General features: G+C 32.3%; 2 protein-coding genes across 3 annotated transcripts; both read right to left on the bottom strand.

Annotated features, from left to right (window-relative positions):
* Positions 1-1,037: 1,037 nt before the first annotated feature.
* LOC146531438 (sodium-dependent nutrient amino acid transporter 1-like) lies at positions 1,038-11,793 on the bottom strand. 2 transcript variants are annotated; one of them, XM_085198086.1, is made up of 14 exons: positions 11,705-11,793; positions 6,487-6,588; positions 5,696-5,960; positions 5,077-5,290; positions 4,947-4,990; positions 4,674-4,821; positions 4,131-4,209; positions 3,480-3,583; positions 3,086-3,272; positions 2,804-2,980; positions 2,619-2,718; positions 2,336-2,512; positions 1,666-1,763; positions 1,038-1,394 (listed from the first exon to the last, which is right to left on the bottom strand). In XM_085198086.1, exons 1-14 carry the CDS (start codon positions 11,753-11,755, stop codon positions 1,221-1,223), a joined length of 1,920 nt encoding a protein of 639 aa, XP_085054212.1. In that variant the 5' UTR covers positions 11,756-11,793; the 3' UTR covers positions 1,038-1,220. The 2 variants fall into 2 exon arrangements, with proteins under 2 accessions (XP_085054212.1, XP_085054213.1); XM_085198087.1 differs by lacking the exon at positions 11,705-11,793 and adding an exon at positions 8,160-8,292.
* A 440-nt stretch (positions 11,794-12,233) lies between these two features.
* Positions 12,234-25,378, bottom strand: LOC146531439 (uncharacterized). The gene is made up of 12 exons (XM_085198085.1): positions 25,165-25,378; positions 24,739-25,083; positions 18,213-18,382; positions 17,293-17,904; positions 16,868-17,036; positions 16,421-16,584; positions 14,425-14,578; positions 13,969-14,120; positions 13,668-13,724; positions 13,277-13,361; positions 12,957-13,072; positions 12,234-12,556 (listed from the first exon to the last, which is right to left on the bottom strand). Exons 1-12 carry the CDS (start codon positions 25,259-25,261, stop codon positions 12,398-12,400), a joined length of 2,280 nt encoding a protein of 759 aa, XP_085054211.1. The 5' UTR covers positions 25,262-25,378; the 3' UTR covers positions 12,234-12,397.
* Positions 25,379-25,478: the final 100 nt, after the last annotated feature.

A 25,478-nucleotide genomic window follows, 5' to 3' on the forward strand; every position in this document is an offset into this window, starting at 1 on the left:
AGCCGATAGCTAAAATCAACAAACAAAATATGTTCAACGTGGTATTCCATAGTCGCTTATTACAATATATTTATAAACAATTTTAACTGTCATTGACACTGAAATACAGTTTGATAAGCATATACAGTTACTGTAAAACGGCTAACTAATGATACTTAACGGTTTTGCAAGTGTCTGTCTGTGTTCCATTTTTCTAGATGGAGCTTATTAATGTGATACTGATTTACTGTCTCGAAGCAACAACATTTGTATAAAATAGCTATTTTGAAATATAAGGCACAATTCTCTGAAGTGAATAAGTAAGGTAACCTAACGGGAGGTTCCCCAACAAGTTTCCAGGTGTTTACTCAGCGGGATACAGCGTAGACCTGAAAAAAAATCTCCAATAGTAGACATAATTAGTCAGAATGGTTCAAAAGGTGGTGGTGTGATTATCAATACCAGTCTTGACGAAAGCTTTGGTTTTTACTTGGTTTTTATGTAAGTGCTATCAATCAATACAAATTCTACTTAAAAAGAATCATCTGCCAATACAAATTTTACTTATTATGAGTTAACTCCTATTCAAGATTTTATATGGTTCCTTATTTGGTTTTGGTCATGGTATCTTGGAATTCTTACAATTATGAATTTCACCATCTATTATAATTTGGATAACCAACCAAGGATATTTGAGTTCAGTTAACTAATTAATTAACTAATTATCATTCTTTTACAACAACTGAAACGTGGGGAGAATGGTGATTGCCGTAAGGTATTTTAAATTTTATATCCGAAGGAAGTTGGTTAATTCAGTTGTTTATCAACAATTAATAATATGATTATATGATTTTTTTTGTCTGTCTGTCTATTTGTTGATTTGTACATACGCATCGCGTTTTTGGAAGTACTGAACAGATTGGAATTAAATTTATTTCTTGTATTGCTATTAAGCCGGGGCACCTGATGTAGTCATAGTGGTCCAAGCTAAAAAGGTATCCTTAATAATTGTCGATGAGTGAGTGTTCAAAATATACAATTTGTAATAAAAAATAAGATTTTTAAATTATGGTTTTTATTGAGTATAACAATGAACCCATATTTATACAAATAAATACACGTCAATTCATAACCAGATCCACATCAATTAAGAATATTACAATTAAGTATAGTACACTAATGTCTTCTTCTAACACTATTATAAGTATGTGATTTAATATAAATTTATTTACATTTCGTATTTACTTTCCACGTCTATATGATCCACATAAAACCTTCCAAGTATGACTAAACCAATTCCCTTTCACCTTAAGGCGGTCGTTCTTAGCATCTTGCTTGAAGAGCAGCCATTCTCTATGATTATCAGGGTTAAGTGGTCCCCATGTTGGTTTCTTATTTATGCACTTCTTAATGATCTAAAAATAAAAAATAAAAAGATTAAAGAACTTTTTTTTAAAAAGGTTCAAGTTCATACACTATTCAGGGAGCCGTGAGATAAAAGGTAAATAAACCTGATTTTAATACGGATAAATTATAGAGCACAGATACTGCCAACATTTAACATAGTAATGTGACGTTTGGTCATCGGTCGTTTTGTGATTGGCCTTACAAATTATTTTTGTGGTTAGATTAATAAACATTTATTCTTCAATATGGGATGAAAATTTATAATTATATTTTACTTACATCAAGAAGGCTACCAGCAGATCTATTTTTAATAAAGGATGCGACTATAAATAGTGCTACGAAGAAGGCACCTACGGCCATCATCAAGTACCCAGCAACTGCAAAAAAACAAAACACGTATGTATAAAATATAATATAGATACAATGTACTTGTGTAATATATGTATATATTCTATATTAAATCAGTAAAAGAAATCACGAAAAATAATTTATTAATAGAACACGAATCTATGACATTTAAACCTTTTGTCTGTTTGCTTTGTTTTGTTTGTGTTGTTCATGGAGTAACACGTAGACTACTTTTTGTCTCGAAATTTCAAATAATATCCCAAAATATAAAAAAGTCGATTTATAAGTGTATAACAAAACCATAGATAACTATACTGAGATAACTATGTTTTCCTAAATACGCTTAAATAACATTAAATAATAAAAAAGCGGGCGAAGCCGCACAAGGGCTACTAGTCGTATATAAAGGGGTATCTGTAAATCAGCATTTTATGTTAAACAATAACAAGATGTGTCTTTATCCTAGACAGTAGTAGATTGAGTTTGGTTTATATCTAAATTTTCCTATTATTTGAGCAATTATTTAGATTATGTAGTTACAAGTGATTATTTATTTAATTTAAATGGATAAATGCAAATTAAAAAATAATACAAAAATTACCATATGCTGCAGATGGGAACACGTAGTCACCAAACTCCAATTCTTCACCAGCTATAAGTGCGTAGAAAAATACCACTGCCATCATAGCAGGAGTGATGATACCCCAACAGAAACGCCAATATACAGAGGTTTTGATATTCAACATGTATTCTAAATCCAAGCATATATTTTCTACTCCTGAAACGAAATAATATATGTTGTTTTAGATGGTTTAGCAATTAAATATTATTTTTTAAGTGATTAGGGAAGGAAAATTATATAATATAAAAGAAACAATAATTACCATAAAAGTAGAACACTCCAATGATTTCAACGATACCACAGAACAGGATGAGGAAAGTTCCACCATAGAAGTCAGCGATTGTTAGAACATATTGACCAGCCTATCCAGAAATTTCAAGATTAGTATATTATTTACATATTAAAATAAATAGAATAAGGTCTTAGATATGAGGTTAGTTTACTTACGGGTGTAACGAATATAATACCAGCAGCGAAACCGATAATACAAGAGATCGCCGAAATGTAAATTGTTTTTACTTTAGGGAAAGAATCAAGAAGGACAGTGTTGACTGCGGTGACGAGAGCTACAGCTGACCCAATACCGAGTACCATCATCATAGTGAAGAAAAGTACTGAAAACAGCTGAAATTATGGAAAAAAATATTATTTCAACATGTATTTTTAATATTTATTTTGATCATGAGTCGTTATATGTATATAAGTAAGGTTATACAATAGATTTTTTACCTGAGGTTGGAAAGTCTTGGCGATAGCATCAGGGTAAGAAATGAAAGCCAATCCTGTACCACCAGTGCCAATAACGCTTCCCACAGGTTGATCAAGTACGTAAGCCAGGTTACCGAGAATACCGAAAATGGTGATACCAGAGAGCAAACTTGTGCACGTGTCCAACGTGGTGACAATCATAGCGTCTCTGTTAATAAAAAAAATAAAAGGTATTAAAAAAGGAAAACTATTATAATTATAGGAAAACTATACTAATTATATTCTGCTATTTATGTTTTTGAAGATTTTTAAATATAAGAAATATAAGTAAGTAATAATTTATTACATTTTTTTTTTAAATATCGTTTTTTTTTTCTTTAATTTTTAAATTAAGAAAGAAATATATTGTACTCACCTGTAGACATTTTGTCTAAAATTGTTGTAAGAAGAAAACATCATCAGTGGTCCGGTACATATATTAAGGGAAAAGAATACTTGAGTGATGGCGCTGTACCACACCTGTAAATAATAGTACACGTCTTTGTTAACAAATAATAAAAATAATAAATAAGAAAACGATATCACTACCTACTAATATGTCAAATTGTCGACAAGAATATAAAAAAAAAAAAACAGTTTCACGCTGTATCCCTTTTGGAGCAGGCATAGCTTAGTGCTAAAACACTCCCCTCCCCATTTTCGGCCGAATTCTGGAGACATTGCGTCTTTACTGGCGGAATTCGATGCTTTTGCCTTGACACTACAGCGAAGAATTGAAAATATTAAATTTTAAATTTCCTCGAGTAGAAATTGAAGAAATCTGATTGGTGGCTCCACATTTAATTCCGCATGTAGTATGGTAGACAGGGGGGACCTAATGTTGAGACACTCCGTTCTTCACTTTCCGCCCAGTTTTCAACACAATGCATATAGAATTACCAAAGTTAACTGCGCTGCGTTTTATCTTCTTGTTGTTCTTGGGAGTAAATACATATAATATGGTTATTTATTATGTTGGACATTTTGCTTGATATTTAGACTTATAAAGAAACAAAAAGGTGCTTACGTTAAGATCAGCCAGCTTATCCCACTGTGGGGTCAAGAAAAACAGGATACCGTTTCCAGATCCGGGTAGAAGGGTGGTACTGAAAATTTCAATAATTATTACTTTAATAATGCTTTAAATAATATGATACCATCATTTGGATCGATTTTATTATATGCAAATTGTAACATAACAAATATCTATATTATGTTATGTTACAATTTGCATATAAAATAAGAACCAAGAATTCATACACATGAGGCCGCCGTGGCGCAGTGGCACAAGGGTGTGACTGTAACGTGACGATTGTGTATTCGAGGAATACACAATCGTCGAGGAAATGAAATATTTATTTAAATTTTTCGCTCTAGTGTCAAGGCAAAGCGCGGCGTTGAGTTCCGCCAATCTCCACGCATTGCCTCCAGAATGCCGGTGCCGGCGCAAAGTTGGGAACGGAGTGTCTTAACACTAGGTTTCCTCTGCCTACCCTGCTGTGTGCAGGATACAGGAAACTGATTTAATGTTTCATACAAATATACTGAAATATATAAAAAAAATAATTACCTGATTAAAAGTATAATCATAACAACATAAGGGAATAGAGCCAAGAAATATGATGCTTTGCCAGAACTTTTAATGCCTCTTGAAATAATGATGAAAATCATGACCCACGCGGCGAATAAACAGAGAGTTAAGTACCAAATAGGTAAACCTATGGAAAAAAATATTATTAAAATAAATAGATACTTATTATAAAAGCTTTGGATTTCAAAAGTTAAATAAAATATATATATATATATTTATTTAAAAAAGTGTTGTTTTAAAATGTTAACTTACCAAGACCTTCCTCGAGACCACCGTTAATTTGGAGAACTGATTGACTGTAATAAAAATTATAATATTTTAAATTAAGTTAAAAAGTATATAAATGTATCATTTGTATGTAAGTACTAATTTTAATAGTTACCGGAAATATAGTTCAGCACTCATAGATGAGTTTTCTGTGATGACAACATTTTCCGTCTCACCAGATGGTACGCAATCAGTCCAGCTCTCATCACAAACAGACCATGGCAGGACCGATTGGAAACTCATAGCAAAGTAGTAAATACACAACGCTATGATAGATACGTAGTAGGATAGAATGTAAAAACATCCCAGCGTCTGCGCGTAACCGACTCCTGAAATTTACAATTAATATTAATTATTATGTAACACTTACTTCACATTCAGGAGGCCAATCGTGGCGGAGGTTCACAAAGTGTGATTGCAAACACCACGGACTGTAGGAAATTAAATATATAATACTTTCATTTCTTCGTTCTGCCACTCAAAACGCAGTGCCTCCAGAATTCGGTGGAAAATGGGAAACGGAGTGTCTTAACACTAGGTTCTGTCAGCCTTCTGTGTGCGGAATACAGCGTGAAGCTGATTACATACTCAAAACAAAAAACAATCCATCCATCCATCCATCCATCAGCCTTTTAAAGTCCACTACTGGACATAGGCCTCCCCCAATGCTACAATTCTGCTTACGAACATAGAAACGTTAATAATGGAGAAATATCAAATTACATTGTACCTACCTTTCATAGCTGGTGATAGTGCCCATAGTTTAATAGCATTTTTAGAACTGAACTGTCCAAGTGCACATTCGAGATAGTACATAGGCTTTCCTATTAATATAAGAGCTAAAATATATGGGATGAGGAAAGCTCCGCCTCCGTTGTTGTATGCGGTGATGGGAAACCGCCACACGTTACCAAGACCCACAGATAAAGAAATACATGACATAAGAAATTCTAGCTGGTTTCCCCACATTGCCCTTCCGGGTCCTTCTTCCACATCTTCCTGCAAATTATAAAAATATCACATTGTTATTCAGGTTTCCATTTTAATTTGAGGTAGTCAATGTAGGTCAACGGGAAGTATCACTTATAAAACTTGACAATCTTAACTTTGCGGGCATATGCATACATTTTGTGTGAAATGAACTACAAATATAAGTTTGTAATTTTTTTTTTCTATGAAAAACCTATAAATTTTCAGTTTAAACATTTTTCTTTAATTGGTATAATGTAAGTTCTCACTTTGTGCTAGATTTCATATAGGTCCACGGGAGGTACCCTATAGGTTTTGATTACCCGGCGTATGATATGATCTCTTCAAAACTATATATCATATGATTCTTTAACTTCACGCTGTATCCCCCTTCTAGCAGAGTATTCAGAGGGAACACGGGAACCTAGTGTTGAGACACTCCTCTCTTGTTCCCCACTTTCAGTCGAATAATTTATTTTCCTAATTAAGCTGCAACGGTTTTTGTACATATTCAAATATTAATTTAAATTGTTACCTAAGAAAATATTAAACATACCTGTTTGCCATTGCTTAATTCTTGCTTGTTTTGAATTTGTACAGAAGGTTCAGAGGACTCGAAAGCGGGATTGACCTTGCCGCCTTGTTCTATAGCGTCACCCTTTAAATGAAACATATCCATGTAAAATACCATTTTGAAACATTTTTTTTCAGATATTCAATAAAAAAATTAGATTATTTAAATTGTAATTTATAATACAGTTACTTTTTATGTATAAAATAATATAAAAATTATTATTATTCTAACTTATACCAGCAGTTTCCATAAACGCTGGTAAAATGATATGTACGCCATAGCCCATACAGTACGAATGTAAAAAATAGCAAAAGTAGTGGTTCTGTTTAGAAATCGTCATAATTCGAGATATGTGCTATTTTATTAAAATATACTATCAATTATTGTTATTATACACATGTCTAAAGGCTGATAATAAAGTATAAATGGCTTAAGAAAACAGAAAGTGAGTAATAAATAATCTTAATCTCTATCTTTAAACTATATAGTGGTGTGGTACTCTTTAAAGATAGTATGAGGTACCAATGACGACTGATAGCACGTTGACGACGGCTGTAAGTGGGTGCGGGTTCACTAAGCTAAAATTAAAAAATACTATAGCTATATCTTACACTTTTAGGTTCTTTAATTTTTTGTGTTTATATTATTATAAAAAATATTATACTATCAATCAATATTAATATCGTCAAGTACTAGAATAATTATTAAATTTAAATAAATTTTATAAAACTGGGATAAGTGCACGATAAAGTAATAAAGCTTTTATTAAAGTTATTTTTAATGTGAAAATACTTTTTAAATATAAATTATTCTTTATAGAGATGATAAAAAAAATATACTATTTTAAGTCGAGTTAAAAAGCCGACAAACGGCTTTTATTTTTTAAAGTGGTTTCGATAACTTTATGAAACATTAACGTAATCTACTTATATCTCAAGTGACACTTATTTATTTAAAATTTTGTTCATAGAAATTTGATAAAACTATGATTACCAATGTTAAATTTTTCATATAACACAAAATTTTACATAAAAAGTAGAAAATGCCATCAATAAATATAAAATATTTTAAGTATACTACTAATAAACTAGAAATTAGGCTTGATATCCGTATTTAATCCGTATTTATTGTATTTTTAATGAAAATAGTTCTAAAAACATTTGACGCAATATTCCTAACTTTAACAGCTGGATGATGAAAAGTTGTGGTAATAACACGTTAGTATAAAAAAGGTTAAAAATAAAATATATTATTTAATTTGAATAAGCAAATATGTAAATTAGGTCATATATTTTATTTAAATATTATAAATTCGGGAAGAGGAGAAATAAACGTTAAATAATAGTAAGCTTTCAACATTACCAACCAACAGACTTTAAATAACACATTAAATTTAATATAATAGTTTTTTTTATATTAAAAGAATAGACTAAGACATTAGGAAATTATTTAAACTATTTCATAACTGGGTACTAATATATCTAGAAACTTTTTCCACTAAATTCCTCTTTCTTCCTCTCTGTTATTGGTGTATATCCCCAATAAATCAAATATTTATTTATTTATAAACATTTCATCTTAAAAATATGTACACTCATAATTAAGAAAAAAATATATACAATCTATGGTAATAGAAAAAAAAAAGTAAACGTTACCATGCTGACAGTTTCACTGAACTGCACCAATTAGCAAGCGTGTGTGCACTTGTACGACAACACAAAGCTACAGTTAACTTTGGAGTGGCCGAATATAGCTGATTTCATTGATTTATAATAATTCCTATCACCATTCAAAAATGATTAGTTTAGTTCTATCATATCCGCCAATATCTATCTTGATTACAAAGAATTTTCAAAATACATACTCGTAGATACGATATCCTCAGCCGATAGCTAAAATTAATAAACAAAATAAGCTCAACGTGGTATTCGATAGTCGCCTATTAAAATATATTTATAAACAATTTTAACTGTCATTGACATTGAAATATGAAATCAGTGTGATAAGAATACGTAGTTAATGTTAAACGAATTAATAATTAAATGTGTTTGCAAGTGCACCAATTTATATGTGTTAAATAGTTTGTCCGAAATAATAATATTTGTAAAAAAATGCAATTTTGAAATAAAAATCCTATGACTCTATCATAAGTCCAGATGAACCAAGGCTTTCAACTAAAATGTAAACTGAAACCAGTCCTTCGGGTTTGATCTTAGTTTCGGCCTTTGTCAAAAAAATATGAAGATGTTCCTGTTGCATTTTGAATTTTTAATGGCTAAATTTTCACAGCCAATTTGCTCCCAGACTGTTTCGCCAAATGAATTTACTTTATAGTTCGACAAATAGAAAAGACAAGGAAAATATTAATATTTTTACACTATACAGTGAACCAAAAAAATCTGAATATTTTAAATGGCGGCGTGATGAGACCAGCTTTGCCAGCGTTTGGATTTTGCCTGACCAATCATACTATTTTTATATGAAAATATCACCACGAAGAAATCGGCAGAAGATTCCCTTTTGGATATTTTTAGGATTTCGCACCTCATAAGGAAAAACGGAACCCTTATAGGACCACTTCGTAGTTCATCTGTCCATCTGTCAAGATCGTGTGAAAATATCAAGCTGATATTAACATCAAATGTTCAGGTCTACGGTCCCTTACAGCACGGAAATAAGATTCTAAGGCAACACAATCAAAAGATACAAGCATTTATACATTCTTTTTACTGCATTTTGTATCAAATTAGTTGCGTAATCAATACCTATTCCCATGGGTACTTCCCATGGACCTAGTGAAAACTTAATCCGAAGTGAGAACTTAAAATACAAATAAAGGAAAAATATCCGAAGTGAATTTTTTAAATATTTTTCATAGAAACACCATTACAAAATTATATTTTAGTTCATTTCATACAAAATGTGTTCAGTGCATACGCTCACAAATTTAAGTTTGCATGAAATGGGGCAGGAAGTGAGAACTTACAATGTAAATAAAGGAAAAAAATATATATTACAGATAAAACTATTACATATTTATAATTATAGTTCATTTCATGGAAAATAAAAGCATACAATCGTTTACAATTGAAACGTAAATTTATAACTTTTATAAGTACCTACTGTACTTCTCGTTGTACTACAATCCTGAAATTGGTACGAAAGCATAGGTGAGGAAGCTATACCTACTCGCATTTGATCGCTTTTTAATTTTTAATTATTTTGTGTTTGTATGGTTTTTGTTTTTTAATTATTTTATGTAAATATATCTATGAGTCTCTAATGTAATGTAATGTGGTGTATAAATAAACTAATAATAATTATTATGTGGTATGATTTAGCTAATACTATTTACTTCGGAACTATTACGGAACGCACTTGTTTCATTTTTTATATAAATAAATAATTGAATATAATGAACAGGTTACTGAGCCATCGTAAACCACAAGCTCACCCAAAATAACTTAAAGCAGGGCTAACATTCCATTTTGCTCGAAACCAAAGTCGAATCCTCACTCAGTCACTCCGTTCCCCATTTTCCGCTGAATTTTTCGAAGCATTGCGTGACGGAAATCAACATTGGGCTTGGTGCCAGAACGACGAAATGAAAATATTAATAAATAATAATTCGTTCCACCGAATGAGGATCAAACCCACAACCAGGCGTTACAGTCACACCCTTGTGCCCCTTTGCCATGACGGCCTCTTACAGTCTCTAGAAATACCATATCAACGAATATAATATAACCCATACGTTAAACAGGTGTTGCTAACAAGCTAATTTCTTTTTTATTTGTAACTTAGCTGATAAATTATAGACCAAAATCAGTTATGTCATTTTTAAAATTAAAACCTATTCTTGAATTGGATCTAATACTCGTAGCATTTAAAAAGTTTAAGGTACCGACAATGTATTTTTACTGTAGTGCTTTTATATTATAGAAAAAGTGTTCATTTTTAGGTTTATAAGGACGAAATTCGTAATTGAGTTCCATCACTTTACGTGCAATATTTCTATAATGGTCAAAATAATATTCTCTGATAAAAGACGATTTGAAAGAGATATCTGACTTCTTGAAGCTCATTTACAAAAACCACAAGCAACTTTCTTATTAATACAAATACAATGAAAATATTTTTTTTGCTGAAAAATACCACAAACTTTTGGATTAATGGTACCTAAAGTCCTCATCAGTCTATGTTTTCCATGAAACTGTTTATGGGTGCATTTTGTTGGCCATTTTCATTTTAACTATTTAACGAGATTAATCAGGTTCATTGACGTGTGTAAACCAGGAGAAGATTAAGAGAACCGTATACCTACAATTTTGTCGCCCTATACGACAGCAATGGCATGTCCATTATCCAATATCCGTATATTATCTAAAACATTTATCGGCTAGACGGATAATAATGTACTAAATTATTATTTAAATTCCAATATATTAGATAACACGATTAATGTAAAAAAATCTAATAGGCATTAGGCATACGTAAAATTCATGGGTGGTGGAGATTCAATTACTTTCCTGGCCTCAAGTTTAGCCTATATGTATATATCACCTTTTAAAAACACACTTACTTTTTAAAAGCTTTTTTATGATAATTTGTTGTACACAATGTTATATTCAGAATATTAAAATTTTATTGTTAATAGACATTCTACCAGTAAAATTCAAAAAAATGTTAGTTGGTTGATAAAAAATCAATCTTTATCTTTATATAATAATTTAAAAAGTATTTAGATATAAACGTCTGGCATAATGTCGCTATTCATTGCTACTTTTCAATAATTAATATTTTTATATAAAATTATAAGATTGCACTAAGAAATAACATTTCTTGCAGCAGCGTTTCTGTATAGGTATCAAAGTACCTAAACTCTGAAATTCATTTAAATCCTATAAGAGATTATCCTATCTTATTTGAGGCAAGTTGTGGCTCTAGATCGTGTGACTATAGACGCGACAAGTAGTGAGTTCGATTCCCACTCAAGGAAATCAAATATTTAATTTTTTCATTTCTTCGCCCTGGTATCGAGAGCGGCGTTGAGTTCCGCCACTAAACACGCAATGCCTCCATTGGTTTCTATTTCCAACATTCGGTGTTATAAAATGAAATTGGATTTTTTTTAAAATGAAAAAAAAAAAAACCGGGAAATTCAATATTTATCATAAAAAATTATAACTTATTTACTTACGTAGATAAAGTATGGGGATGTAGACAGATCTCGTGAAATTTCTTCAAGCATCGTTTATTTTTGCATCAGTACCAATAAGTCTTCCAGACTATCGATAAATATGTATGTGTTAGTCCTGGTGACGTATAAAGCGCTACAGCTTATTTGCCTCTGCACTTACTATAACTAAAGTGCAAATTTTCCAGTGCAAAACTTATACCATGAGATGGGAGGAGGATTAAAATACTTTTTTTCACCTTCACGCTGTATTCTGCACACAACAGGGTAGGCAGAGGCAACCTAGTGATAAGACACTCCGTTGCCCATTTTCCGCTGATTCTTTTAGATATTGCGCGGTGAGTGGCGGTTAAAAACTCTCGTAGTGATTGAATTTAACCTGAGTGAAACTACGTACTTAATGCGCAAATTTAAGTTGTTTTTTTGTATAAATTTTGAATTTTAAAAATATATTTTATATACTCTTATTTAATTAAAATTAGTAACCGTTACAGGTGAAAGAGGAAAAATAAAAACAAATTTACTACTAAACTTTTGTTATAAGTGTGCAACAAAACATTCAATACAATATGATATTCAGAACGTAAATTAGTAATCCACATCTACATTTGAAATTCATAATTTCTGATAAAGTTATAAAAGGTTTATATTTTTTTAAGCACTATTAAAATATATTTAAAATATTTATTATAATTTCTACACATATATTACTGATAAACATAAGCAAGCTAATTTAATATTAACACTAGACCGGTAGGCCCCAGCTCTCGTTAGCGTTATTTGAGGCTGACCCATCGGCTCTACGCTTTGGAAGAGTAAAGTGTCTACAGCCGCATAAGCTTCGTGGACAACGCGCTGAAATGTAAAAATATAAATTTTCATATATTGTCTCTAATTAATACCTACTAGCAACCTACACCCGGCTTTGCCTGCTTAACCTGAATTATAAGAAAATCTTTACATAAATTGTAGCCTATGTGTTATTTTTATGTGCCTATATTACTACAAAATTTCATCTCAATCTATTTAGCCATTTTTAGCGTTAGTAGCGTGAAAGTGAAACAAATTTCTATCCTTATAAACTTTCCCATTTATAATATTAGTAGGATGTAATAGCTTCATCATGAGCCTAGTTTAAATAAAAAAAATGCATTGTAATTTGTTATTAAAAGCTAATTAACTCAAAGCTTCCCTTTTTGTATGTTTTAATAACACATTGAAATTTTTTTTTTTTTTAAATATAAAAATAATTTACTTCTGTGACAATTTTAGAATTTCGAACATCTGTGGGCCTGAACATCATAACCGTATACGTATTTTCTATTCCCAAATGTCCATCTACCCAATCTTCTATACCGCCGGCATACAATGCTGCAAAAATAAAATCATATTTGGGTGTATTTAATATTTTTTTACAGTGTATATATCGTGTACTAATATTATAAACATATTGAAATTGCAAATAAATAGATTAAGTTCAAAATCATATAAAAATATAACATTTAAATCAAACATTTATTGACATTTTTTATTTTTCAAAACACTTGTCTTATTCCTATTGAAATACCAACTCACGGAGGAACTCGGATGTCTGTCCAGCAACATACGGGCGCCCGCTGATGCTGTACGCTGCCGCGGCGGCCCGTAAAGCTCGTTGCCTCTTAGAGAACATATATGGAAACACATATTAAATTATTGAGGTTAGTCGTGGCTAATTTGCTGGTAAATTAATGGTAAAAAATCGACTGGTTGTGGGTTCGATCCCCACTTGAGGAAAGGAAATATTTATTTCAATTTATATTTTCATTTCTTTGCTCTGCTTAATCATAAATTTCCAAACATCTACGGATAAGTACTGAAGTCCCCTCTTACCCGTAATCCACCGTTGATCCGTCGATCGCATTACAACTTTATTAATACCGCCATTATACTTTATTTCATAAAATCATTTAAGAATATTACTTACATAAATATGATCTAAAGCTCTCCTCTTCTTGGTATGTGAGTACGGATACAAGATGCCCTAAACGACAAACGTCATAGTAAATACATATTTAGATTATAGTATATTATATTAAAGTATATTAAGTGTTACTACAGTTTTTAAGTATTTAGAAACATGAATTGGAGACAAATGTGAAACTCATAAATTAAAAGAATTTGCTTGATCGAATCTGTTACAATTAAATCAAATTGAAATGGAAAAATCTTATTTCATTTATAATTAAATAAAAATCATATTTATATAAAATTATAACAATCCTTACAAGCACATCGCCTTCCTTGAAAGCAATAAAAGTATACAATGGAGAGCGCAGCTCGTGCAGGAACTGCGTGAGCGCACGCGTCTCCGCCTCGCTCAGCTGTCGTGGACCGGCGTAGAGCGATCCGCAAGGATGCTCCGAACGTAGTTCTTCCGCTGCATTTACATATTATACATTTTTTTCATCTTCACACTGTATCCCGTATGTAACATGGTAGACAGAGAGAGCCTAGTAGGTTGGTCCCTCTAGGCTTGGCTGCTGGAGGTTTTACGTGTTGGCGGGATTCGATGCCGCCCTTTTCTTCACACCACCTCGACACCAGAGCGAAGAAATGAAAATATTAAATATTTCGTGGGAATTGAACCTACCACCTGTCGCGTTTACAGACACATGCTTGTGCCCCTGCGCCATGGCGGTCTCAAAGTTATTATATATAGTTAGTACATAAGAACCACTCACGAGGTATCCATTGGTATTCAAAATTTCTGTCAAGATTTACTCCATAACAAGGCTGAATAGTGCATCGAATGCCAAACTGTTCGCAAGCCTCACAAGAGTCACGTCCCTTGCAAGAGTCCCAAGATTGACGTAGATTCTTGGACCATTCACGACGCTTTTACAAGTTCATGAAAATTAAAAAATTACAAATTCTAAATATAAACTAAATAAACTATTCTAACGAATCCTACGTTGAAGAGGTTTTTAAATATCGGTCGCTTTAGATAAAAATAATTATACTATTATATATTTTGTTTATTCCCGTATCCATACGATGATGTAAAATGTTTTTTAAGCTTCACTTCATTATAGAAAATGTGTATACGAAGCCAAGTGCCAAGTCGTTTATATTACGACGATTGAAAAAACTTTGCCCTCCAAAGCAGGAAAATGTAAATAATCCTTTGCCTCGGCAAGTTGAATGGCCGTAGCCAGACGGCCTCGTACATTAGGTACATCAATTGCTTGTATGAAATATAAAAAAATACAAACCAAATATAACTTTATTACTATTACTTTTCATAATGAATACTTATTGCAGACATGCTAATACTTAATTTATCGTTTTATATCTTTATAATCTTTTTTAAGAATGTTTCTTGGTATCAGTACTATGTCTGGCCCACAATCATTAATTAGATATTACGCTGATATATACGATTATATAGTGTATTAATAATTTATTATATACTCTTGGACACGTGGACAGTCTGTACCTACGCGGATTTCAATGACCTTGCCATAGTATCAGAGTGAAACCAGATTTTTACCCTAAGCTGGGTTCGAAACTTTACCAAAGCCAAAACTTTTTAATACTTGGAATAACTAAAAACAAACTGAAATAAATAGAGGTGGTAATTTCCAATTATTTTAACCCCCTATTGCATTGTCCGAATTTTTACCATTTTTAAGATATTAACTACATAAATATTTTTTTACTTTCGACTTTATTCATTTGAGTTTCAGCCTAAACCCAAACTTCTATTCTATAGAGGGGGTCATTGCCAACTTGGGTAATAAAATGCTCAAGAAAATTTATTATGTGAGCTTCTCATCGAGTCTTGACGTTTTCACATTCTCTGGTCTAATTTAACGACACACATAAAGCTGCCTAAATAATTAAGTGTATTTTTATGACGTTACAAAGATAAAAAATGCTAAAGTTTTGTCACAAGTTGTAACTTTCAATTGATATCTTCTCAAAGTTAAAGTAAGTACCTAAATACAACAACACCCTCAATTTGTTTGCTTTCATTTGACAAAAAATAAGTCTTATTTCAACTATTTTGTATAAAATAATTTAGATAATTAGATAATTAATATTAATATTAATATTTAGATAATTAGTTACTCTTCCATTTTATAAAATTCTATCACTTAGGTATATCTGTCGACCTATTTATATTCATATTTAAGGTTTAAGGTTCTTAAATATGTTCTAACAAATTAATTAGAATTAAAATTATTTCAATACCATTAGAATTCATTATCCGATAAGAGCAGAAATATTTGCGCTAAGTAACAATTAGGTACAATGAATCATATCTTATCAAAAAAGATTAGTAAATATCAATCAAATTTTAGTTACTGAGGAGTCTGGGCTTCTAAATTACAAGGTGGACCTAAGACCTTTTAAAAATTACTGCTAACTCATTATGATGATAAGAAACAAATTATAAAACAATAAAATATACAAATGAAACTAAATGACCTTAAAAACTAATATTACTAATTAAAATATTTAAAAGAGGACTCAAGGCTCATATTTATAAGCCTTTCTCAAGTCTAAGACCGATCTTGAGATGCCATTTTCATTCATATATTAGTTCGGCATCTATGAATGAAAACGGCCTCTTCAGATCGATCTCAGAGATCTTGAGAACGATAAATACAGGCCTAGAATCTTTTAAATAAGATATCAAACTACTCTTTATATTATAATGTATTATTTCCTCACGTGTGGAAAGGTCATAGAATAATCATATCCATCAGGATTAAAAACTGGAATAACCCAAAATCGATATTTTGAGAGTAAATCGGAATGAGCCTCACTCCTTTCTACTAATTGGTATAGTAGATACATTGCAGCTGTTACCGCATGATGGTCGCTTCCTTGGATTCCTAAAAATTAACAACTTAGAAGAAGACATAAGTAACTTATTTTTTTTTCAGCATCACATTTTTTTCCACATATAGCAGGAAAGGCAGAGGATACTTAGTGTTAAGATACTCCGTATTTCCAACCTTCCGCCGAATTTTCAAAGCATTGTGTGTTGAGTGGTAAAACTCCACACCGCACTTTTGCCTTGGCGCCAGAGGAAAGAATAATAACTCATTCCTGCTAGTGAAAATCGAACCCACAACCGTCGCGTTACAGTTAGTTATAATTTTATAATCATTTCACCTGCCACAATCATGACTGTTAGTTTGGCCGAAACAATTTGACCACTAGTTGGGTCATCAACCATCATCATATAAATCGGGTTTTCCATAACTGTGAAATTTCCGTTCGTGATGTCTAATCTTTTTGCAATAGGACTATTTTCTGCCCATTTTTTTAATTGTGTATTTATCTGTTGAAAAAGAATATAGAATTTAGTTTTTGTTTTTCAAATAAAAATTAGTATTATAAAAAAATATTAGTATCTTAGAATAAGAATCATAAATTTGCATTACAAAATGGTATCTGATAAGCTGTAAAATAATTTAATTATCTTTCTTTCTGAAATACCCAGTCGTCGCGGCGGCTAATGCCAATGCGTGACGGCTGATAGCAAAATACGTAACGTCTGGCTCTTTATGTGTTTATTTCCTGTTATGAACCATTACCTCATGTAACGTCCGCGCTGAATTGAAAGTCAAGGGTTGTATTTTCAAAACATTGCAAAGAAAATTCCTTCTTATTTTTGTCACATTTTTTGGAGATTGTCCATTGCTAGTAATTTCTGATGTTAAGATAGAAGCACTGCTCTCAGTTGCATTATCAACATCTGGAGCATCATCTTCATAATTTATATTCGAATTATCTGTTTCGGTATCATTTTGAGCGGCATCGACATAGTCAGTCGAGGTTTTATCTTCTGCTTTTTTAGTACTACTTTCGTTGTCATCCTCATTATAAAATAATTCGTTATATGACAAACTTGATTCCTTATTAGCACTATCTTTTTCAAGACTTATCGTTTTCATGTTACTTTTTCTGTTTTCCTCTTCCGAATAAGGTTCATGGGAGGTCATTTTTGTTGGAAGAAAGGTTTTTATTGATGTCTGATACAAATTTACTGTAGATGATGAACTTTGATTTGCTACATCCAGCTTATTGGATGACTCCAAGTTATTGTCATATGGTACAAAATCCATAGAAATAGATGTTCGTCTTGGTGTTAATGCGTCTGGATAGGCATGGGTTCGTGTAGGTCGCATAGATGTTGTGTGTAGTATCTATACATAAGATAGTACTGTAAGTAAATTGAAGTCATCTTTTTTAATGTACATGTATAATGTAAATAACTTAATTTAGTCGACATAAAAAAGGTTTAGTACTATTTATATTTATCTGATCAGAACTAGGATTTGAAAATATTTTTTTATAATATAAACATATCACTTTTTATATATTTTAATTTTATGTAATATTTTTTTTATTTCTGATACTAATTAAGAGAAGGGAGCAGGTGAAAGTGAAGCCTCTAATTATATAATAGAAGGAAAATACGGCCATTTTAATAAAATTTGTATAAAATACTTACAAATAAATCCATTGTCCGTGGTGTTATTGGTCCAACGGTATCACGACGTGTAAAAGAAACTGCTGCTATCGGTGCATATTGAGCAATTAGTTTTTGAGTTCTAGACACCTGTGGGTTATGTGAAAGACTTCCATCGCGCTGTGAATGCTGTGGACTTTTTATTTCAATCCCTTAAAACATAATAATAATAATAATAATAATAACACTTTATTGCACTTTTACAATTGGACTATACATTTGACTTACACAGTATATATAAGATTAATGTGCAATGGCGGCCTTATCGCTAAGAGCGATCTCTTACAGGCAACCGACATTACAGGATATGTAGAACACAACCGCAGAACGGTGCAAAAAGCATTGTATTACTTATAATAATAAAATAAAATATCTTCTACAAACATATACCTAACTACTTACTATGATTACTTTAATATAAACATATATATTAATAATATTACATATATAGATACACACACATATATATATATATATATATATATATATATATATATATATATATATATATACATAGATACATATATACACAGATACACATATACATACATACACAAATATTCATACATAAACTAAGTGTAATAAAATCAGTTTATAGACTGTTCCAGGTAGTATTGTTTAAGACGACGTTTAAATATTCCAACCGTCTGAGATTTTCTGATATTCACCGGCAGCTCATTCCAGAGCTTTACTGTCTTGACAGTAAAGGAGTCACCATAGCATTTCGATCGGGACAAAGGTGTTTGAAGGAGGTTGTCAGTGCGGGAACGGAGACATTGGACATGAAAGGAATTCGACCCTAAGAACTTAAACCGTTCTTTAAGGTACGAAGGAGTAATAGGATGAAAAAGGATGGTATAAAGGAGAGTGAGGGAATGTAGATTACGCCTGTATTTTATTGAGAGCCATTTCAGTTGAGCACGAAACTGTGACACATGGTCGTACTTTTTAAGTCCAAATATAAATCTTATTATAGCATTTTGCAGAAGCTCGAGCTTATTAAGCAGTTGCTGAGACAAATCCAGATAGCAAGAATCGGCGTAATCTAGAATGGGAAGGAGAAGAGTGTGGGCTAAGGATATTTTGGTTTTCAATGGTAAGAGGTTCTTCCATCTTCTTAGTCCCCCTAAGGCGGAGAAAACCCTACGACTAAGCTCAGAAACGCGGGGTGACCAGGAAAATGTGCTATCCATTCTGATCCCCAAGTTCACAACACTCTCACTAGGCTCTAAACATATATTATCAAGCGAAACCGATGGTAGAGGTACATGTAATTTAAACAGTTGTTTAGAGTTTCCAAAAATACATAGCTGAGATTTATTTGGGTTTAAAGAAAGCCCAAATGTTTTACACCAGATACTTATTAGCTGAAGGTCGGAGTTAATTTTAGCAACCGCGCTAGAAATTTCATTCGTGGCTACGGTTGTATAAATTTGTAAATCATCAGCGTAAAGATGATAAGAAGACGATATATGTGGAGTGAGAGTGTTAATGAAAATGGAAAAAAGGAGGGGAGACAGCACACCACCCTGAGGCACGCCAGCGCTAATATGGCTTAGTGAGGATTGTCTACCATCCAGTATGACACTCTGTTTGCGGCCGCGAAGGTATGAAGAAAACCATTCAGTAGCTGTTGAGGAAAAATTTATGGACTTTAATATGGCTAGCAATATATCAAAGTCAACAGAATTGAAGGCATTTGAAAAGTCTAGCAGAACAAAGTCAAAGTCAAAGTCAAAGTCAAAATATCTTTATTCCATAAAAATGCTTAACATTCACTTGGACATGTCATAAAAGATAAAAAAAAAATGGAAAACAAAATAACCAAAAAAAAATGTGCAATTTTGACTTGAAAAAAGCCCGTTCAAATGGTTGAGCTCATGAGAAGATACAGGCAAAGAAACTCATGGCCACTCTTTTTAAATGCCAACATTTGTTATAAATCACAATTAACAATTTTAACTTAGAAATAGAGCAACTCATTTCCAAACATCTTTATCGCGAACATAATCTTTAACAGAGTAATAAGCTTTTTGGCAGAGCCTGTGCTTTACCACTTTTTTAAATTTGTTCAGTGATAAATTAACCACGTCGTTTGGAAGTTTGTTATAAAAGTGTATACTTTGACCTACGAATGAGTGAGACACTTTATGGAGCCTAGAGAAGGGCACAGCAAGCTTATTTTTATTTCTTAAATTATATTGATGGAGGTCACTGTTTTTATTAAATTTATTAATATTCTTATGCACATATACTAAGTTGTCGTAAATATATTGGGAGTGTAGTGTGAGGATGTTAAAGTCTTTAAATTTATTCCTTAGTGACTCCCGTGGACCCATTTTATAGACTGCTCGGACAGCCCGTTTTTGGAGCACAAAAATGGTATCTATGTCAGCGGCACTACCCCAAAGTAATAGGCCGTAAGACATAATGCTATGAAAATAGCTGAAGTATACTAAACGCGCGGTGTCAACATCGGTCAGTTGACGAATCTTACGGACAGCATACGCTGCCGAACTAAGTCTACCAGATAAAATTTCTATATGCGGACCCCATTGTAACTTAGCATCTAATGTTATACCTAAGAAAACAGTTTCATTAACTACTTTAAGTTCCTTATTGTTCATCAAAACCCTGGTTTCTACTTGTTGAACATTCTTAGTAAAGAACCTGATACATTTAGTTTTACTACTATTTAAAAGCAAGTTATTGGCACTAAACCAGTGCAATATCCTAGAAAGAGCATTGTTTACATCGTCAATTTCCAATTGCTGTCTATTAACCTTAAAAACTAAAGATGTATCATCTGCAAACAACACCATTTCACAGATATCTCTCATAAGGTGAGGTAAGTCATTAATGTACAAAAGGAACAAAAACGGACCCAGAATAGAGCCTTGTGGCACCCCCAATGCTACAGGTGACCCGTGTGATAGTTTCCCGTTGACATTTACCTTTTGAATCCTATCACTTAAATAAGAAGTGAGAAGATCCAAAGCAATGCCTCTTATACCATAGTGGTGTAGCTTCCTGATAAGAGTTTTATGCTGCACACAATCAAATGCTTTGGATAAGTCACAAAACACCCCAAAGGCATCACGTGACTCCTCCCAAGCCGCGAATACACTCTCTAATAATTTGACCCCAGCATCAGATGTTGACCTTCCACGAGTGAAACCAAATTGACCTGTGTGCAGTAATTTATTTTTATTAAAATAAGTAAGAAGCTGACTGAGTATCAGCTTTTCAAAAATTTTACTAAACGTAGGTAGTACTGAAATCGGTCTGAAATTTGTGGGGTCTTGCGTACTACCTGATTTAAACAATGGAGTTATTTTACTATATTTCATCAAATCAGGAAACACTCCACAATCAATACATCTATTAAAAATTGTAACTAAATCAGGAATCAAAATATCAATTAAAGAATTTATGATATTAACTGAGACACCCCACAAGTCGGCTGTCTTTTTCATACTAATTGATTTGAAAGCTACACTAATGTCTGAATAATTTACATGACGGAAAACGAAACCATTATAAAATTCGGGAACATTGTCTTTAATTAACGATTCTGCAATAGTGGTGGAAGAACCTAAATCGTTTGTTAGACTGACTGGGAAAGTAGAGAAAAACTTTTCAAATGCAATGGCCACTTCCAAATCGGAATCAACAATGTGACCGTCAATACTAAGTTTAAAATTAGAATCTTTCACCCTAGTTCTCCCAGTCTCGGCATTAACAACCTTCCAAGTGGCTTCAATTTTATTATTACTATTTCTGATTTTTGTTTTAATAAATAAAGATTTAGCAATTTTGCAAACTCTTTTGAAAATTTTAGAGTAAGATTTTAAGTACTCTTTAAACTCTTCACCACTATTAAACTGTTTTTCATAATATAACATATACAGTGTCTCCCTACTCTTATAAATACCTGCTGTGGCCCAGTCTCCAAAGATAGGACTATCAGTAATTGTAATCTCTTTGGGAGTAAATATTGAATGAAATTTATTAATAAAAGAGTAAAAAAAAGAATTGTACAAAGAATTGGGAGGTAAAGTTATATCTAAAACTAGTAAATTAGTTAGTAAACTAACTCTCATACGTTCCAAACGACTAGCTGTGACAGGTACAACAGCAATTCTTTTCTTAGCCACCTGTTTTTTCTTACTATAGAATTCTACTAGCTGACCAGAGTGGTCAGAATCCAATTTATTAATAATGCTTTTGTAGCATGGAATAATGTCAGTAAATATAAACAAGTAGAGTAACTTGCTGGTTGTCAATACCGAATCGAATATCATCACAGACTTTATTAAGTGCAGTTACTGTGCTATGTCCAGGGCGGAAACCTGATTGGAAAGGGGAAAGGATATTATTATTATGTAAAAATAAGTATAGTTGTTCATGAACAATACGTTCGAGGACTTTGGACAGGAAGGGAAGAATGGAAATCGGCCTATGGTTAGAGAAGGATGTTGGATTGGACGTTTTGGATGTTTTTGGGATAGGGATCACTAGTGCATGGCGCCAAGCATCAGGAAATTCACTGGACGAAAGGGAGAAGTTAAAGATATGGGATAAGACAGGAAGAACATAATTAAGCGATAATATAATCATACGACGACTAATATTATCATAGCCAGTAGCATCCGATTTAATGGCTATCACGTGCTTACGGATTTGTGCCGTAGAGATGGGTTTGAAAAGGAAAGAAGGTGAAGGATTCGGAAGTAATGACAGTGATTGAAGGGTGTTTAATTTAGTGATGTCGTCCATCTTATTGACATTCGTAAAGAAATTATTCAGTGAATCTAAATCCATGCAGTTGCTTAAGATTGGTGTATGCCGAGTGCGTCTACCTCCTATTCCCATCGCATTCAGAAATTTCCAAGTTTTTGCAGGACTCCTGGGGTCTATAGATGTAAAAATATGGTTACGTCGCGCATCTCTACAAGCCTTGTTACATCTGTTCCGTAGTTTTTTGTACCTCTGGAGATTTGCATCTGTAGGATTCATTTTGTATTTGGACTTTGCAGTATTTCGTTTGACCATAAGTATCTTAATATCTTGCGTTAACCACGGAGCAGGGAGATGTTTTATTTTTATTGGTCGAAGCGGCGCGTGAATGTCGAAAAGCTCAATTAATATGGAATTAAAAATATTTAATTTATCATTAATAGTACCTGCAATAAAAATGCAATACCAGTCAATACGACTAAGATCACTCATAAATTTTTCGTTGTCGATGTTATTGAAGGATCTTCGCATCACTACCGTTGGCTTTAGCTTGGGTGGTCGTATTTTGTATGATAGGTAAACGAGGTCGTGATAGGAGAACGCTTCCGCTGAGATTTGTCCGAAGGTAGCTACGCGCTCGTTTGATGAGACAACCATGAGGTCCAGCAAGGATGGCACGCAACCAGGGAAGAGGTGGGTTGCATTCGTCGGAAGGATATTTAGGTTAGAGCTATTGATTATGGTTTTAAGCCGAGTTGAGCGTGTGTCTTTCTTAATGAGACATGTGTTAAAGTCACCCATTATGATGGAGTGGTCAACTTCTGGCACATACTTTTCTAAAAGAATCTCAAACGAATCAAAATAATTCACATGTAAGGTGGGACTATAAAAGACACCAAGTAACATCTTAAGAGTGCCAAATAGGACCTCTATAAAGATATGTTCCGATGAATTTGAGTAAGCTGAAGGCGATTTATCTAATATTGAAAAGGGAATGTGGCTCCTAAGATAAATAGCTACTCCCCCTCCACCTTTCCCTGTCCTATCGTTTCGTATCAGGTGAAAACCCGGTAGGGCATATGCAGTTGATGGTAAACTGGGTTTGAGAAATGTCTCAGATACGAGTACTGCATGAACATCTCTTACATTAAATGAGTCAAGGAGGTCTGGATAATGGGCTGGTATGCTTTGCGCATTGATGTGGACTACATTAAAATTTTTTGAAAAGTTTTTAAGTTTGCTGTCTAATATTGAGTTGAGAGGATCAGATATGCTATGGCAACTATCGTCGGATGTTGTAGAAACGCACTGGTGAAAAGAATTATCAGATATACTACCACTATAAACACTATCATTATTATGCATACTAACAATAACTTAATATTAATACACAAATAATATAAACGTATATATTATATTATATTTAAATATAGATAATATAAATATATATATATAATAATAATAATAATAATAATAATATTGATATATATAAATATTAATGACAATATATATAAAATAATATTAAATAAAATAGAACTGTAATGCGACACTTTGTTCAACCGTCAGCAGTATTTTAAAGTTGACTACTATAATAAAAAAAAAAATAAAAGAAAAATTACATAATTACTGTTTATGAACTAAAAGTGAATCAACGTAGCGATTTGCTAAGAGGTCGTCTTTATTCAGCCATTGTATTTATAGTTATTTATCCAATAAAAAAAGATACCTCTAAGAATGGGAATTTAGCCATAAATTGATATTTGTTTACCTTTCAACCGCACCGGTGACATTGCCTTGGCAATTGATTTGACTGGTGCAAAGACAATATTTCCACCGACTCTTTTGCTAGAGAGAGTCGTAAGTGGTTCAAATCTTTGATAGTTTCTATATGCATCAATATTGTTTTCTGTGTTCGTTGTTGAAACAACAACCCCATCAACAATAATTTTATCTTTTGCCTTTGTAAATGGTTGTATATTCACAGCAACTACTGGCTCATCACGTGAAGGCGTAGTCAAATCATCCTCTAAAACTTTAACAATGAATTCTTGCGTTGTTTCTGCATTAGCTCGCCATCTTGTATATTCTGTATATGCACGTTTGTGGCGTAAATCTATATTGTATAAATATATAGCATAATTTATTACTGTTCAAATATAAAAAAAATAAACAAAGACTCACTTCATTGTCTTACATGATAATGCATTAATGGGACAAGAGTATTCTTTAGTATTATTGCTAAATACAAATTTTATAAAACCTAATATAATCAAAAATATACTATAATTCATGTTAAGAAAAGACAGAAGTTCATCGTTACTTGACAGATGATGACATTTTCATAAAATCATATGTGAAATATGTCTACGAAAAAAAAGAATACCGCCCCGATCGCGAGGAAGTTTGAGTACGGTACTCATACCACGTATATTCTTAGCATAGTATCTGTTTATATATTTATTTGAATTACTCAATAATCAAAATGAAATACAAAATGAGTAATTATTA

This window comes from Heliconius melpomene, chromosome 15, assembly GCF_056956725.1.
Source record: "Heliconius melpomene rosina isolate 202511_hmr_F chromosome 15, ASM5695672v1, whole genome shotgun sequence".
Classification (NCBI taxonomy): Eukaryota; Metazoa; Arthropoda; class Insecta; order Lepidoptera; family Nymphalidae; genus Heliconius; species Heliconius melpomene.